The sequence below is a fragment of the Scomber scombrus genome, chromosome 21, assembly GCF_963691925.1.
Source record: "Scomber scombrus chromosome 21, fScoSco1.1, whole genome shotgun sequence".
Lineage (NCBI taxonomy): Eukaryota > Metazoa > Chordata > Actinopteri > Scombriformes > Scombridae > Scomber > Scomber scombrus.
In genome coordinates this window covers 23,860,145-23,876,882 of record NC_084990.1, presented here as the reverse complement: position 1 = coordinate 23,876,882, position 16,738 = coordinate 23,860,145, and the positions used below count along the sequence as shown (strand labels likewise).

Genomic DNA, 16,738 nt, shown 5'->3' with positions numbered 1-16,738 from the left:
GTGTGTGTGTGTGTGTGTGTGTGTGTGTGTGTGTGTGTGTGTGTGTGTGTGTGTGTGTGTGTGACAGAGAGAGAGAGCCTGTGTGAATTATAATATTCAACTAGAAAATTCCAGGGACATTTTGAGTGCCACGGGGCTGCTGCCGGAATGAGTTCATGATTCATTTCCAGTGTTCAAAAGTCACCCTGATCATATTCTGATTTTGAGTATTTAGTACATCTTACTAGTCAGTATCAAGTGTAATGTACTTTATTCTCAACTTAACATCCCTGAAAATATTAAGTAAATGTTAATCATATTTAAGCATAAATAATATTTATTTAAACTAATTAAGTGAAGTCTACTTCACTTTTTCACAGACAGAAACATCACTGTTATGAAATTATTAAGTACATCTTATCATTAAGGAGTAGATTTTATTATACTTTTTTATTTTGAATTACTTAGTTGTATGAAATTAAATTACTCATTATAATTATATACATTTTGTTCATCTTCTATTGATAAATGTTAAATCTTTTTATACACCACAAATCATACAACTACAATACAAAACAATACAATACAATAAAACTATTTATTTTGTCCACAGTAAACATGAATTAATCACTCCATTCAAATGAATTAGCTCGGTTAACTGGCAAAACAGACAGACAGGAATTAGCCAATCACAACAAAGTAGCTCACTTTCTGCCCAGCAACGGGTTTCTAAGGGCAGCTAAGGCTCTACGGTTGCTACGGCGATGTGAGAATCTTCTTGGATTTCTCAAAATGCCCCAGAATTTGGCTTCTGACAAGGTCCCGAACAATTGCAAACTGTGAGAAAACCGTAACTCCTGTCCAAAAAACGAAAACACTGTGAGAGACACAGAAGCCGGCAGATTCTGACAGTGTTTATTTTATTCAGATATTCCTTAAAATGAGCGAGTAAGCTCAGTGCGAAGACAGAGTGAGATTCCTTTGGAAAAAAAAGACAATTACATTACAGTCAATGGGGAGCAAGACAGGTATTGCCGCCAGTCTCAGCCCCCCGTTTAAATTTTGTGCAGACCCTGCCTGTCAACGTCACATTTTATGAATCCCAACACCTTTTTCTACATTATGACCAAAGATTATTTGTCTCCTTTTCACGGTTTGGCCGTGAGCTCGAGTTAAAAATAAAAATTAAGGTTATTATTTACTGGTTCTCACACTCAAGCTAACTGACGCTTCCACTCTAACTTTGAAGAAAAAGTGATTTCCACTCCTCGTTTAACTGCTCACAGTTTGAAAAGTTTACATGTTATGTAAAAACAGCTTGGTGTTTTGGAGAGAGCACAAGTTTTCCTCCGGTTTAAAGTTTCTATGTGCAGGTATGAGAGAGCTCAGTTATTCCGAAAAAAGTTGAAATTTTTGTAGGTTTAAAAAAAAATATTCCCATTCATTTCCAATGGGGAATTATGTCTGTTTTTTTTGGGAAAACTTTGGGTAAAATTGGAATTTCAACACCAAAGTCACAGCACCTCTTTCCTGATCGAGCCGTACGTTTTGATGTATATATTGTCGGGGTTTTCTCAAAGCTGCCGGACGAGTTACGCGCTGAAATTTGGCAGAAGAATAAGAATAAGAAGTATGGAGAAGATTAAGAGGAGTGCCTCGGAGCTGCGCACCCATGGCACTAATTATATATATATAAATATATAATTTTGTTGAATCATATACTTTGATACTCTGAGAACAGTTTTTAAATGGTTTTATATTTTTGGGCTGTTTCAGATAAACAGAGTTCACTTCAGGTCGTCCTGTTTTGGCTGCTTATTTTCACAGCTGGAAGTTTCCCATTCGAGTCAGTTATCTTTAAAAATAGGTAACTTTATTCAGGCCTTAAACCAAATCACCTCCTCTTTTTTTCACTCAATAGTTTAGCAAGGCATATTTATGTTATAATTCTGCTTATAAATCACAACCTGTGTCTGGTTCTGTTCATGTTCTGCAGTTTTTCACTAACAGCCATTCAATGTATTTACATTCTGTCATTAACTCTACAATGGTCAGAATAATTGTCCTCATTAATCTGGACAATGTGGACCAGAATACCAGATGATAAAATAAGGTGAAGAGTGTAACAATGTACATGAGCAGTGCCCATAACTGAGTAAGACTTAAAGATTCAATTAAATGTAAGAAATCCCAAACAAGTGAGTTAGATGGAGAGCATATGTGAATGTTAAAATGACCTCAAATTAAAGGGCTATTAGATTTAGTAACCATTAAACACAAAAAGTCAGAGAATTCTTGTTGAATTCACTGATCACAACTGAACTGAACCCATTCACACTCATTACCCTGCACCACTCACCACAATCTTTACAACACAAAAGAACTGAAGTGGGAAAATATATGATTGGACTTTTAGATATATATACATTTCATTAACTTCTGTAATCAGGTCAAATTTGTTTTTAAATGTTTTAATTTATGATTGTGACAAAAAGATGATGAGTTGACTTTATAACCTTCAAATGTTTGGTGTGGATTTGGTTTGATTGTGAGTTGGACTCAATAACATTTCATTGATGAAGATGTTTTGGTAATTTCTTTTTCTTTTTCATGGGAAGCAATATTCTTTTGTAGAAAGGGAAATAGGCTAGCTGTATTCAGGTTTGACACAAGACTTTACACCCAGCAGCTGCTCACACACACACTCCACATCTGACTTTTATTCATGCTGGAAATATTTATTTGATTTATATGTGAGGTTACAGATTAGATCAGAGAGAAAGAAAGACATCAACAGATATTCTGTTTGTTCGTTCTGGAGAATTACTGCACAGGACGAATCTTCATGTTGATGGTCTTCAGGGAGTAGTTAATACCCTTCCAGACGGTCCACTCCACTCCTACAGCATAGATGGTGCCATCTGCCCCCCAGCGATAAACCCCGTTGGGGTTTGTACGGTGACATTCGTTGTACCAGAATGCTGCCAGGTATTTTCTGGCACAGTTACCACTGTAGGAGTCCTGGTCTTTGTCGAAGGTGGAGAACTTCTGTCCGTTGTGAAAGCTCAGGGAGTCTCCTACAGAAACACAAGAAAACAACAAGTGTATGATCACAACACTGCTGCTAATGACACCATATTATATAATGTTATATAACTATTATCACTACAACTGTCACTACTAATACAGTACTACTGCTATGGCCACCACTTGTACAAATACTTCCAGTACTACTAGTACTGCATCTGCTGCTGCTACTGTAACATAACAACATGCAGTATGTCATGTAGACAAGAACTGTAAAAGGTTGAAGGGATAAAAACACCTGAAACCTGCTGGGGTTCATTTACATGTTTCTTCATTAAATGTGTTAATAAAAACCAAAGCTTCATGTAAATAATAAAATATGAGTAGAACACAGATTTGTTGTTACTGAGTTGAAAATCTTTTTGAATCTGTATTTAGCTGAAGGAATCACACAAATAATCCAATATAAGGGCAGAAATCCTCAGTATGTCCATGTGGAAACCAAACATCAGAAAAACACTAAAGTACTAACTGCTAACAGTAACTGACCTGCTCCTCCATCAGTGAATCCAGACACATGCAGTCTGTATCCGTGGGACTCTGGGTCGATGGAGAACGAGGAGTAACGAGCAAACACTTTGTTCCCACTGAAGTCCTCCATGTCGACCAGCAGCTCAAACTTTTTCCTGAGAGTCAGATGGAAGAGACTCTCCAGGCCTGAAAACACACAAACATGAAGTCACGTCAGAGTTTGTTTGTTTATTTAATGAACAGAGAGTTTCATGAAGTCACATGACTGTTCTCACCCAGCCAGTACTCTCCAGCAGCGCTACCAAAGCCCTTCTTGTAGTGATCCCAGGGCCTGTAGAAGTTCACCGAGCCATCCATCCTCCTCTGGAACACCTGGGGGTTATTATGAACGTCAAACAGGAAGTGTTCATACTGAAAACCACTCAGCTGTGACTTGATGACTTCTGTTCAAAAACTTACCGTCCATCCTCCTCCATCTGAGTCCATGTCACAGTACACCTACACACAAACACACTCATTAGTAAATATGATCCTTTACTAAAACTATATTCAATCAATCAGCAGCTGCCCCGACTTGAGTCTGAAGCACCTTAAAGTGTCACTGACAGCTGCTTGCTGCTCCAACTGACTCCTATTCAAGAAGTCTCAACTTCTCTCTAGAAATACTGAGTCAGTCATTGTTTTCAATTAGATTTCACAGGTGGACCTAATAAAGAGGCCAGTGATGTAGAATTTAGTCTATTGGTCTACAAATGACAATAATGTCTGGGAACACAGCTCAGCACCATTGTCCTCCATTCCTCAGGGTCAACAATATCCAACCTCTGACAACAGTTACCTCTACTCCATTCAGAGATACAGGCAAATACATCTCTGACCTTAGCAACACTATCAAGGTGTCTCCTGCTTTCCCCAAAAGTAGCAGACATGAGCACCTACTGTCTAAATGTCTCATTGTTAAGATTTGGTACAGCCTTACCATGACCTCAGTGCATAGTTTGAGCCAGTGTATGCCAATGTACGATACGTAATTTGTGGAAAATTCCCGAACAAATTGTACCTGGACAGCAGACGTGGCTCCGATGGGATAGATGGTGTACACTCCACTGAGTTGGCTGTTGTCATTGTTATGGATGTCACTGCAGTCCAGCGGGAGGACGAGAGGTAAGCAGCAGGTCAACACTGGAGCCAGGAGGAGGAGGAAGACTGAAACCAGCTGCAACAGAAACACAGCAGCAAACACAAAATAAACTAAAACTAAACTCACGTAGAAGATTCACGTCCGATTTTGTTAAAACAACTGACTGTATTTTGGGATTTTGTAGCTTTGTAAACAGGATTAAAGAATGAAACTTTAAAAGTGAAATATATAATGAAAATAAATACAAGGAAATTGTTAGAAACTCTTTTATCACCACAGACTATTTCAGAGAATCTGACTTAAACTTCTGATCAATATTAATTCAGTCAGGTGTATAAATTCACAAACTTGCCTTCATCATCAGAGTTCTGCTGAGGGGATCTGATGAAAATCTTGATGTCAGTCAGTCTGGATGCTCTGATGTGTCTGAACTGTATTAATATCATAAATATTAATAAATGACTGATGACTGCTGCTGATGACTGCTGCTTCACACTGATAAAACTATTTTCTGTACAAGTGGAAACATGATGTCTTTGAGTGTGTGTGTGTGTGTGTGTGTGTGTGTGTGTGTGTGTGTGTGTGTGTGTGTGTGTGTGTGTGTGTGTGTTCCTGTTAACATGACTTTGTTGTGCCCCAAACCTGACATCCACCTACACTGTGGAGACTCTGTTCCATTACTGGGATCAAATATTTAGTACTGACTGGCTCAGGTCATTAGGTTATTAGATCAGACCTGGCTGAAAGTACTCCACCAGTTTAGCTACTTGGGCAGCAACATCTCCTCTGACACCAACAGATTAGCCACCAAAAGTCAGTGTGTACCACACCATCATGCTGAACATCCTGCTGTATGGTGCTGGGTTGTGGGTCCTGTACTTCTGCCACCGGCACCTTGTTGAACACGCTGCCTCCATCCTCAACATCCACAGAAGTGGTTACGTCACTAATGTAGAGGTGTTGCAACAGCAGGGCTCACTACCATGAAGGCTGTGTGGACCCATTAGCACCCCCTACAGGCCTGATGTTCAACCTTAGCTACTGTAGGTTGTGGCCACCTATCTCAAACAGGGTTAGTCAGTCATAAGTCAACTTCCTTCCTCATCTTGGTTCACGAAGAAACACAGAGAAGAGTTGGACTTTCGTCAAAGTCACAATGAGACATTTATGATGACCCATTACATGAGTTATTCTACAGCTGCACCTAATCAGTGATTAACAGTTTGATTGATGACCTATGAAGCCAACTGCCTTCAGATCAGGTGATTACAAACAAATATACAAATATGAGATTTTACACTGCGATTGTGACCCACCAGCACAGAAAGACAATAAGATAGATTAACAGAAATCTGGTCACATATAGTATCACTTAGATAAATGATAACTCACCTCTGAGAGTCAGTCACCAACAGAGATGAGCGGTCACCTACTTTAATATCACTGTGAACTCTGACTTTAAGGACATTTATGATTTACCAAACAACTGTTCAAAGGGCAAACCACAATAAGGAGCAAGATATGCTGCAAAATATGTCATGCCCAAGGACATACAGATACTCACAGACATTTACCAGAAAACCGACACACACGCAGTCTCTTATGTAAGAGTCTGTGGTTCCTGGTTTTTGGTATTTCTTTCCATCATGCCAGTTGAAAGCTTGCATTTTGGTAGTCTGAAGATGTGAATTAGAACAACAGAATACCTCAAAATAAACTTTTCAAATCCAAACTGGTCAACTCACTAAAAATTACAAGATCCAGACTCCAGCTTCTCATCTCTGGACATCAAACTCCATCCTCTGTGAGAAGCAGCCCCAGTGAACAAGCAAGTTAACTGCAAAACCTTCATCAACCTGCTTAAACTGGTGCTGTACCTTTTATTTGGCAACATTCATCTCATCTGTTCATCAGGTCTCTACAGTGACACACTCAATAACTCTGCATCATGCATTTGAATCATTCACTAGACATAACCTAGAGTACCAGTATTAGTTATGAATGTTTAACTGAATTGGACTTGTTGGTGTTTCTTTATGCACTATCTCATTATTATACCTACTCTAATATGAGTAATGTTTCTGGATGAAAAATGTCATGTTGGAGTTTACACAATAATAATTCATTCAATTTCCTTCTTCCCCTGTTTCCTTCATTCACCAATCCAGCCAACAAAGCAACATAACACATCACTATAACTATCATCTCTATTGTTATCAGATCATTTAAACACACATAGACAAAAACACGATGAAAACTGTTGGTTACGTTACCTTTATATGCTGAAAATAATATGAATCAAGCCGATGAGTGAGGGTGAAATGAATCAGCAGCTTCAACCAGGAAACCAACCAGGAGAAGAATGAACAAGTTACTCACAGCCGGAGGTTTATAAAGTCTGCTGAGTCACAAACAATCTCAATTGCATGTAATCATCTTTAACCTGGAACAAAAGTCAAATATTAATAGGCAGTATAAATCTTTATCAGTTGGATCATAAAGTATGATGTGTTGGAGCTTTTATTCCAACAAGGAAATAAAAAGTGCTGTTGTAGGCTAAAGATCAATCCCATCCCTACATCTGGTAGGTTGCAGACAGTGTGTTTTTAATAAGTATTCTAATGATAATAGTCCACAACTGTGTGAAAATGCATTGATTTTAGTCAAATAATATCAAACCCTCCAACCCAAACTTCTATGGACCTTTGACCTTGTTATTGTATTTGACTGCTGCAGCTCTAATTATTTTATCAACTGGATACCATCATAAAACAACGACAATCTTATCATTTCGGCAAAATGGTGCAGAACAAGAAACACTGCAGCCAGTATTATATTGAATACCTCAGCTATGGATACATATCCTTCTGTTTTTTTCCAGTTGCCTGAAACTTTTTTTTGTAGGCTGCTCTTGTTTTCCATTAGAAAATTTAAATAGGATGTTTCTTGTTTGACAAAGCACCAAATTACAGCTCTCTGATTGGCTGCTGTTTATGATGAATAATGAGAACTTATTAAAGTAGGACTGTTATTTTTCTGTCAGTTGAATTTATATTTTTTTTGTTACTTACATGGGAAACTGATGATATCCCAAATGTCCTGTTGAGTTAAATTGTTCTTTGGCATCCAATGACATGCTTTAGTAATGCCAACCTCTGTTCTGCAAAGAACTCCAAAATCCTTCAACCTTGACTACTTACTGATATGGTCAGGGTGGGACCCTGCTATTATTGAGTTTTTTTATTATATTTTTTAAATACGTTTTTTTATTTCAAACAAACATAACAACATACAATGCTCCCACCCCAGACAGCTGTACAGCACACAAAATAGAGGAAAATAAATAACTAAGTACCTAAATAAATTAAATAAGACCCCAAGAGTGATGAAAACCAGTACTGTCCCCAAAAGTACCCAAAAACTGGTTTGGAACAAAAGTTGTTTGATTGTTAATTTAAAGTGATATTTGTCTTCAACTATAAATATTAACCTCCCCTGATTTTTTTCAAGCATGTCTGACCACTGGAAAGGGTGGTCCTCACTAGTGACCAAAAAACTGGTGGACCCCACAACTAACAAAAACAAGACTATGTGAGGGAGTGTGTGTGCGTGTGTGAGAGAGAGAGAGAGAGAGAGAGTTTGTGTGTGTGTGTGTGTCTGTGTGTGTGTGTGTGTGTGTGTGTGAGAGAGAGAGAGAGAGAGAGAGAGAGAGATTGAGATAGAGAGAGAGAGTGTGTGTGTGTGTGTGTGTGTGTGTGTGTGTGTGTGTGTGTGTGTGTGTGTGTGTGTGTGTGTGTGTGAGAGAGAGAGAGAGAGAGAGAGAGAGAGATAGAGAGAGAGAGTCTGTGTGAATTATAATATTCAACTAGAAAATTCCAGGGACATTTTGAGTGCCACGGGGCTGCTGCCGGGATGAGTTCATGATTCATTTCCAGTGTTCAAAATTCACCCTGATCATATTCTGGTTTCCAGTATTAAGTCAATCTTACTAGTCAGTATCAAGTGTAATGTACTTTATTCTCAACTTAACATCCCTGAAACGGTTAATTATATTCAAGCATAAATAATATTTATTTAAACTAATTAAGTGAAGTCTACTTAATTTGTTCACAGACAGGAACATCACTGTTATGAAATTATTAAGTAAATCTTATCATTAACACATGTTATTATACTTTTTTATTTTAAATTACTCAGTTGTATGAAATGATATTAGTCATTATAATTATGTACATTGAGTTCATCTTCTATTGATGAATGTTAAATCTTTTTATACACCACAAATCATACAACTACAATACAAGGGTCATTCCACGAAATCGGTACCTTTTCAACTTTCAGAATTTAAAATATAAAATCATTTGTATCACAATTTTAAAAGTATCTATGGAAAGAAGACATCTTAAAGTTACAATAAATTATATGGTGCCATCTCAGGCTATTTATTTTATTTATTTTATGACATGTTATCCACTCCATGATACAATTTATCTGTCAACCCTGTTACGGACAAAATGGTTACTATATAATATATTTGGAATTAGAATTGTTTAACAGTTTACACATGTATGGACAGTATTTCAGTCCCTCATTAAACTGGGATTATTTCAGATTATGAATATATTTTTAAAATTTCAATTTCATCATTCAGATGACCAAGAAAATAAAAAATTTAAAAAGAGACCACATATTAATTAAGATATATATGTATTTTTATGAGAGAAGTATTGAATAAAAGGTAGTTTCCAAAACATTTTACAGTCTTATTTGGATTGGTAATACCTGGGTGGCCCTTCTGATTATCATTTTTACATTTTTATCAAATTAATGACAGTAACAGGACTGACATATGAAGTAACAGGACTGACAAGAGTAACAGGAATGATGGGACACATTGTTCAGCACACTGTACATATTTGTATCTTTTAAAAACATTACTGCATTTATTATTATTGTTGTTATTATATTATTATACCTTATAAATAACTATCTTTTAAATTGCAGTAGCATGGAATTTGCATAGTTATATTAGTGAAGCATATTGAATTCTAAGAAATGTAATGTTTTGAGGGGTTTGTAGTCGGGATCATGAATTCCAGACAAAGTTCTTTTAGCTGGTATTTGGTTTCCTTTTCTTTAACATTACAAGATAGGGGTGAGGTTCTGTAGTGTAGTATTTACACAAATACATGATTAACAAGAGATTTAGAAGAATGTTACTTTAATTGAAACTGATCCTCACTACACTGGTCAGAGAAATCAACTGGCATTAAAACCAGGCCATAAAGACCTATCACACATCACAAGTCTCTTTGAAGTAACAAAATTCACATTGAGTTAGGTAAAAACTCCATCAAAGTTAAATAGGTAAATAATAACATGGTGAATGCAAAACCACATTAAAGTAATACTTTCCTGTCACTGAGGGAGGTAGCACCATAGGAAATGAGATTTAAAACTTAGAATGTAACCATACTATAATTAATGTTAACAAGAAACGGAGATAAAGTGTTGAAAACAGAACAGGAGAACTACTTCACAAATAAATCTATGAATGTGATATGCACATTCAATGGAGATATCTCTCATTTTACTTTGTAAGATCCAACCATATATCGCTTTGGATCGCCACATGGCGACCAGTGATTGGTAGTGGGGCTGGGATGAAGCGAAGCACATCGTCATAGAGGTACCAGATTACATCATCATGAATAGGCCAATAGAATTAATTTGGACCTTCACTGTGCATACATTTGACCTGGATGTTAGTGTCATCTGTTGCAATGACAATACCTGGGTAAATGTCACCATCATACCTGACCATACACCACTTTCCAATGATGTCTGTACTAGTCCAATCAACTGCACTAGATTGGCTCAGAGTTTGGTCACGCATACTAATAGCATCTGTAAAAGTGTATTGAAGTATACATATAAACAATTTAATCAAAACAACAATATTACATTATCTTTATAATAAGAAAGCAACCTCAATAAAATGTTAGATGCATATATTAACAAATGTTACTAAGACTGTAATAAATGCTCATATGTCACCCACATTTCATAATATGGGCATCAGCTCAATGATACAAACAAGATAACTTTTAAAAATGTTAGCAATTTATCTAAATAAACGTTTTAAACTGTGTGACTAGAGTGAAATCTAATCAGTGTCACTCCTGTTACTCTGGAAAAGTAACAGGTTTGACAGTAACAGGATTGACGATTTCAAGCTAATTTGCCCCTAGCTAGCTAATGTCCAAGGTCACAAGAGCACATGTCATACAGTTTGAAAGAATATTACTTGTAGATATGGTAAATATCAAGATATACAAATTATTATTTTAATTAATATGTTACAAATTGGTAACAGTAATGACGCTGTATGATGTCCCCCACCCCAACAATCTCATAAAACAAAAAAATTATACATTATAGAAGAGAGAAACTTAGTTGTGTTTTAACTGTTGAAAATCCTCTTCCTGTAAATGATGTAACTTCCTGTGAATGATGTCACTGTTGGAATGTGCCTTTATTTTACAGAGGTTTTTTTGTGTCAGTAACAGGGCTGACATGAAATCAGGGGACACTGATAAAATGATTAAAATGTTATAAAGATGACATGTATTCATGCTGAAAACCTTGCTTAACAATGAGATTACTATTAGAACAATATACAAATGTGAAAATTGTATAATTTTTCCAACAACAAGTAACAACTAAAAAGACCTGAAAAATAACTTTCATAGTGAGGGACAGGCGAAAATCCCTGCCTTATCAACATAAATGCAAATTTAACTATGGAAAGTAATATTTAATTTACTTAAATTTGAGGTAGTGTTGATGATAGAAGACATACTAATGTTAAGTTTTTAAATTATGTGTGTATTTGGTATTATAGTGATTTTATGACAGATTATTTCTCTGGGACGCAAAATGTACCGATTTCACGGAATGACCCACAAAACAATACAATACAATAAAACTATTTATTTTGTCCACAGTAGACATGAATTAATCACTCCATTCAAATGAATTAGCTCGGTTAACTGACAAAACAGACAGACAGGAATTAGCCAATCACAACAAAGTAGCTCACTTTCTGCCCAGCAACGGGTTGCTAAGGGCAGCTAAGGCTCTACGGTTGCTACGGCGATGTGAGAATCTTTTTGGAATTTCTAAAAATGCCCCAGAATTTGGCTTCTGACAAGATCCCGAGCAATTGCAAAATGTGAGAAAACCGTAACTCCTGTCCAACCGAAAACACTGTGAGAGACACAGAAGCCGGCAGATTCTGACAGTGTTTATTTTATTCAGATATTCCTTAAAATAAGTAAGCTCAGTACGAAGACAGAGTGAGATTCTTTTGAAAATAAAAGACGATTACATTAGGGTCAATGGGGAGTGAGACAGGTATTGCCGCCGGTCTCGGCCCCCCTGTTTAAATTTTGTGCAGACCCCGCCTGTCAACTTCACATTTTATGAATCCCAACACCTATGTCTACATTTTGACCAAAGATTATTTGTCTCCTTTTCACGGTTTGGCCGTGAGCTCGAGTTAAAAATAAAAATTAAGGTTATTATTTACTGGTTCTCGCACTCAAGCTAACTGACGCTTCCACTCTAACTTTGAAGAAAAAGTGATTTCCACTCCTCGTTTGACTGCTCATAGTTTGAAAAGTTTACATGTTATGTAAAAACAGTTTGGTATTTTGGAGAGAGCACAAGTTTTCCTCCGGTTTAAAGTTTCTATGTGCAGGTATGAGAGAGCACAGTGATTCCGAAAAACGTTGAAATTTTTGTAGGTTTAAAAAAAAAATATTCCCATTCATTTCCAATGGGGAATTATGTCTGTTTTTTTTGGGAAAACTTTGGGAAAAATTGGAATTTCAACACCAAAGTCACAGCACCTCTTTCCTGATCGAGCCGCACGTTTTGATGTATATATTGTCAGAGTTTTCTCAAAGCTGCCGGACGAGTTACGCGCTGAAATTTGGCAGAAGAATAAGAATAAGAAGTATGGAGAAGATTAAGAGGAGTGCCTCGGAGCTGCGCACCCATGGCACTAATTATATATATATAAATATATAATTTTGTTGAGTCATATACTTTGATACTCTGAGAACAGTTTTTAAATGGTTTTATATTTTTTTTGGCTGTTTCAGATAAACAGAGTTCACTTCAGGTCTTCCTGTTTTAGCTGCTTATTTTCACAGCTGGAAGTTTCCCATTCGAGTCAGTTATCTTTAAAAATAGGTAACTTTATTCAGGCCTTAAACCAAATCACCTCCTCTTTTTTTCACTCAATAGTTTAGCAAGGCATATTTATGTTATAATTCTGCTTATAAATCACAACCTGTGTCTGGTTCTGTTCATGTTCTGCAGTTTTTCACTAACAGCCATTCAATGTATTTACATTCTGTCATTAACTCTACAATGGTCAGAAAAATTGTCCTCATTAATCAGGACAATGTGGACCAGAATACCAGATGATAAAATAAGGTGAAGAGTGTAACAATGTACATGAGCAGTGCCCATAACTGAGTAAGACTTAAAGATTCAATTAAATGTAAGAAATCCCAAACAAGTGAGTTAGATGGAGAGCATATGTGAATGTTAAAATGACCTCAAATTAAAGGGCTATTAGATTTAGTAACCATTAAACACAAAAAGTCAGAGAATTCTTGTTGAATTCACTGATCACAACTGAACTGAACTCATTCGCACTCATTACCCTGCACCACTCACCACAATCTTTACAACACACAAGAACTGAAGTGGGAAAATATATGATTGGACTTCAGTATATATATACATTTCATTAACTTCTTTAATCGGGTTAAATTTATTTAAAATGTTTTAATTTATGATTAGTTGACTTTATAACCTTCAAATGTTTGGTGTTGATTTGGTTTGATTGTGAGTTGGACTCAATAACATTTCATTGATGAAAATGTTTTGGTAAATAGTTTTTTTTCATGGGAAGTAATATTATTTTGTAGAAAGGGAAACAGGCCAGCTGTATTGTTCTAAAGACTAAAGAGAAATCAACTAATTATGACAAATCAAAGTCTATCTTCAACTGTTATCCTGTTTTTTTTTCTTTTCGCTTTAATTTGCTGTGTGACAATAAAATCAAACAAAAACTTGGAGAAAAACTAAGTAATTACAGCAGTAGTAACTGCATGTTAGAGGAAGAAAATAGAGATTCATTATTTATCTTTTGTGCTGGATCGACTGGTGATATTGTGTCTGGCAGGATATTTAATCAGTTGTTTCTAATTTCATGGTGGAAAAAAATAAATCTTATTTTCTCTCTATTTCCATAGTCTTGGTTTTATAAGGCTTTACAAAGAAAACATCAGCAGCTTTCTCTTTTCATAAGTTTAAAATACTTCATTACAAGTAAAAGTTCTCCCGTCAGCTGTTTGACACAAGACTTTACACCCAGCAGCTGTTCACACAAACACTCCACTCTGACTTTTACTAATGCTGGAAATATTTATTTGATTTATATGTGAGGTTACAGATTAGATCAGAGAGAAAGAAAGAAAGAGATGTTTGTTCTGGAGAATTACTGCACAGGACGAATCTTCATGCTGAAGGTCTTCAGGGAGTAGTTACTGCCCTTCCAGTTATTCCATGTCATTCCAACACCTGACAAAGTGTCAAAAGCCCCCACACGATAAACCCCATTGGGGTTTGTATGGTAACAGCCGTAGTACCAGAACGCCCCCAGGTATGATGAGGCACAGTTACCGCCCCAGGAGTCCTGGTCTTTGTCGAAGGTGGTGAACTTCTGTCCGTTGTGATAACTCATGGAGTCTCCTACAGAAACACAAGAAAACAACAAGTGTATGATCACAACACTGCTGCTAATGACACCATATTATATAATGTTATATAACTATTAACACTACAACTTTCACTTCTAATACTGTACTACTGCTATGGCCACCACTTGTACAAATACTTCCAGTACTACTAGTACTGCATCTGCTGCTGCTACTGTAACATAACAACATGCAGTATGTCATGTAGACAAGAACTGTAAAAGGTTGAAGGGATAAAAACACCTGAAACCTGCTCGGGCTCATTTACATGTTTCCTTTAAATGTGTTTATAAAAACCAAAGCTTCATGTAATTAATAAAACATGAGCAGACCACAGATTTGTTGTTACTGAGTTGAAAATCTTTGTGAATCTGTATTTAGCTGAAGGAATCACACAAATAATCCAACATAAGGGCAGAAATCCTCAGTGTCTCCATGTGGAAACCAAACATTAGACAAACACAAGTACTAACTGCTAACAGTAACTGACCTGCTCCTCCATCAGTGAATCCAGACACATGCAGTCTGTATCCGTGGGACTCTGGGTCGATGGAGAACGAGGAGTAACGAGCAAACGCTTTGTTCCCACTGAAGTCCTCCATGTCAACCAGCAGCTCAAACTTTTTCCTCAGAGTCAGATGGAAGAGACTCTCCAGGCCTGAAAACACACAAACATGAAGTCACGTCAGAGTTTGTTTGTTTTAATGAACAGAGAGTTTCATGAAGTCACATGACTGTTCTCACCCAGCCAGTACTCTCCAGCAGCGCTACCAAAGCCCTTCTTGTAGTGATCCCAGGGCCTGTAGAAGTTCACCGAGCCGTCCATCCTCCTCTGGAACACCTGGGGGTTATTATGAACGTCAAACAGGAAGTGTTCATACTGAAAACCACTCAGCTGTGACTTGATGACTTCTGTTCAAAAACTCACCGTCCATCCTCCTCCTGCTGAGTCCATGTCGCAGTACACCTACACACAAACACACTCATTAGTAAATATGATCCTTTACTAAAACTATATTCAATCAATCAGCAGCTGCCCCGACTTGAGTCTGAAGCACCTTAAAGTGTCACTGACAGCTGCTAGCTGCTCCAACTGACTCCTATTCAAGTAGTCTCAACTTCTCTCTAGAAATACTGAGTCAGTCATTGTTTTCAATTAGATTTCACAGGTGGACCTAATAAAGAGGCCAGTGATGTAGAATTTAGTCTATTGGTCTACAAATGACAATAATGTCTGGGAACACAGCTCAGCACCATTGTCCTCCATTCCTCAGGGTCAACAATATCCAACCTCTGACAACAGTTACCTCTACTCCATTCAGAGAAACAGGCAAATACATCTCTGACCTTAGCAACACTATCAAGGTGTCTCCTGCTTTCCCCAAAAGTAGCAGACATGAGCACCTACTGTCTAAATGTCTCATTGTTAAGATTTGGTACAGCCTTACAATGACCTCAGTGTCTAGTTTGAGCCAGTGTATGCCAATGTACGTAATTTGTGGAAAATTCCCGAACAAATTGTACCTGGACAGCAGACGTGGCTCCGATGGGATAGATGGTGTACACTCCACTGAGTTGGCTGTTGTCATTGTTATGGATGTCACTGCAGTCCAGCGGAAGGACGAGAGGTAAGCAGCAGGTCAACACTGGAGCCAGGAGGAGGAGGAAGACTGAAACCAGCTGCAACAGAAACACAGCAGCACACACAAAATAAAATAAAACTAAACTCACTGAGAAGATTCACGTCCAATTTTATTAAAACAACTGACTGTATTTTGGGATTTTGTAGCTTTGTAAACAGAATTAAAGAATGAAACTTTAAAAGTGAAATATATAATGAAAATAAATACAAGGAAATTGTTAGAAACTCTTTTATCACCACAGACTATTTCAGAGAATCTGACTGAAACTTCTGATCAATATTAATTCAGTCAGGTGTATAAATTCACAAACTCACCTTCATCGTCAGTTCTGCTGAGGGGATCTGATGAAAATCTTGATGTCAGTCAGTCTGGATGCTCTGATGTGTCTGAACTGTATTAATATCATAAATATTAATAAATGACTGAACAGCTGCTGCTTCACACTGATAAAACTATTTTCTGTACAAGTGGAAACATGATGTCTTTGAGTGTGTGTGTGTGTGTGTGTGTGTGTGTGTGTGTGTGTGTGTGTGTGTGTGTGTGTGTGTGTGTGTGTGTGTGTGTGTGTGTTAACATGACTT

At 37.0% G+C, this 16,738-nt stretch overlaps 2 protein-coding genes across 2 annotated transcripts; both read right to left on the bottom strand.

The window, feature by feature from the left end:
• Window positions 1–2,681: 2,681 nt before the first annotated feature.
• Window positions 2,682–6,345, bottom strand: LOC134003159 (microfibril-associated glycoprotein 4-like). The gene is made up of 8 exons (XM_062442285.1): window positions 6,253–6,345; window positions 5,504–5,596; window positions 5,031–5,109; window positions 4,598–4,755; window positions 3,997–4,035; window positions 3,813–3,909; window positions 3,556–3,723; window positions 2,682–3,056 (listed from the first exon to the last, which is right to left on the bottom strand). Exons 1-8 carry the CDS (start codon window positions 6,343–6,345, stop codon window positions 2,803–2,805), a joined length of 981 nt encoding a protein of 326 aa, XP_062298269.1. The 3' UTR covers window positions 2,682–2,802.
• A 7,910-nt stretch (window positions 6,346–14,255) lies between these two features.
• Window positions 14,256–16,477, bottom strand: LOC134003158 (microfibril-associated glycoprotein 4-like). The gene is made up of 6 exons (XM_062442284.1): window positions 16,472–16,477; window positions 16,039–16,212; window positions 15,443–15,481; window positions 15,259–15,355; window positions 15,005–15,172; window positions 14,256–14,509 (listed from the first exon to the last, which is right to left on the bottom strand). Exons 1-6 carry the CDS (start codon window positions 16,475–16,477, stop codon window positions 14,256–14,258), a joined length of 738 nt encoding a protein of 245 aa, XP_062298268.1.
• Between the last annotated feature and the right edge of the window lie 261 nt (window positions 16,478–16,738).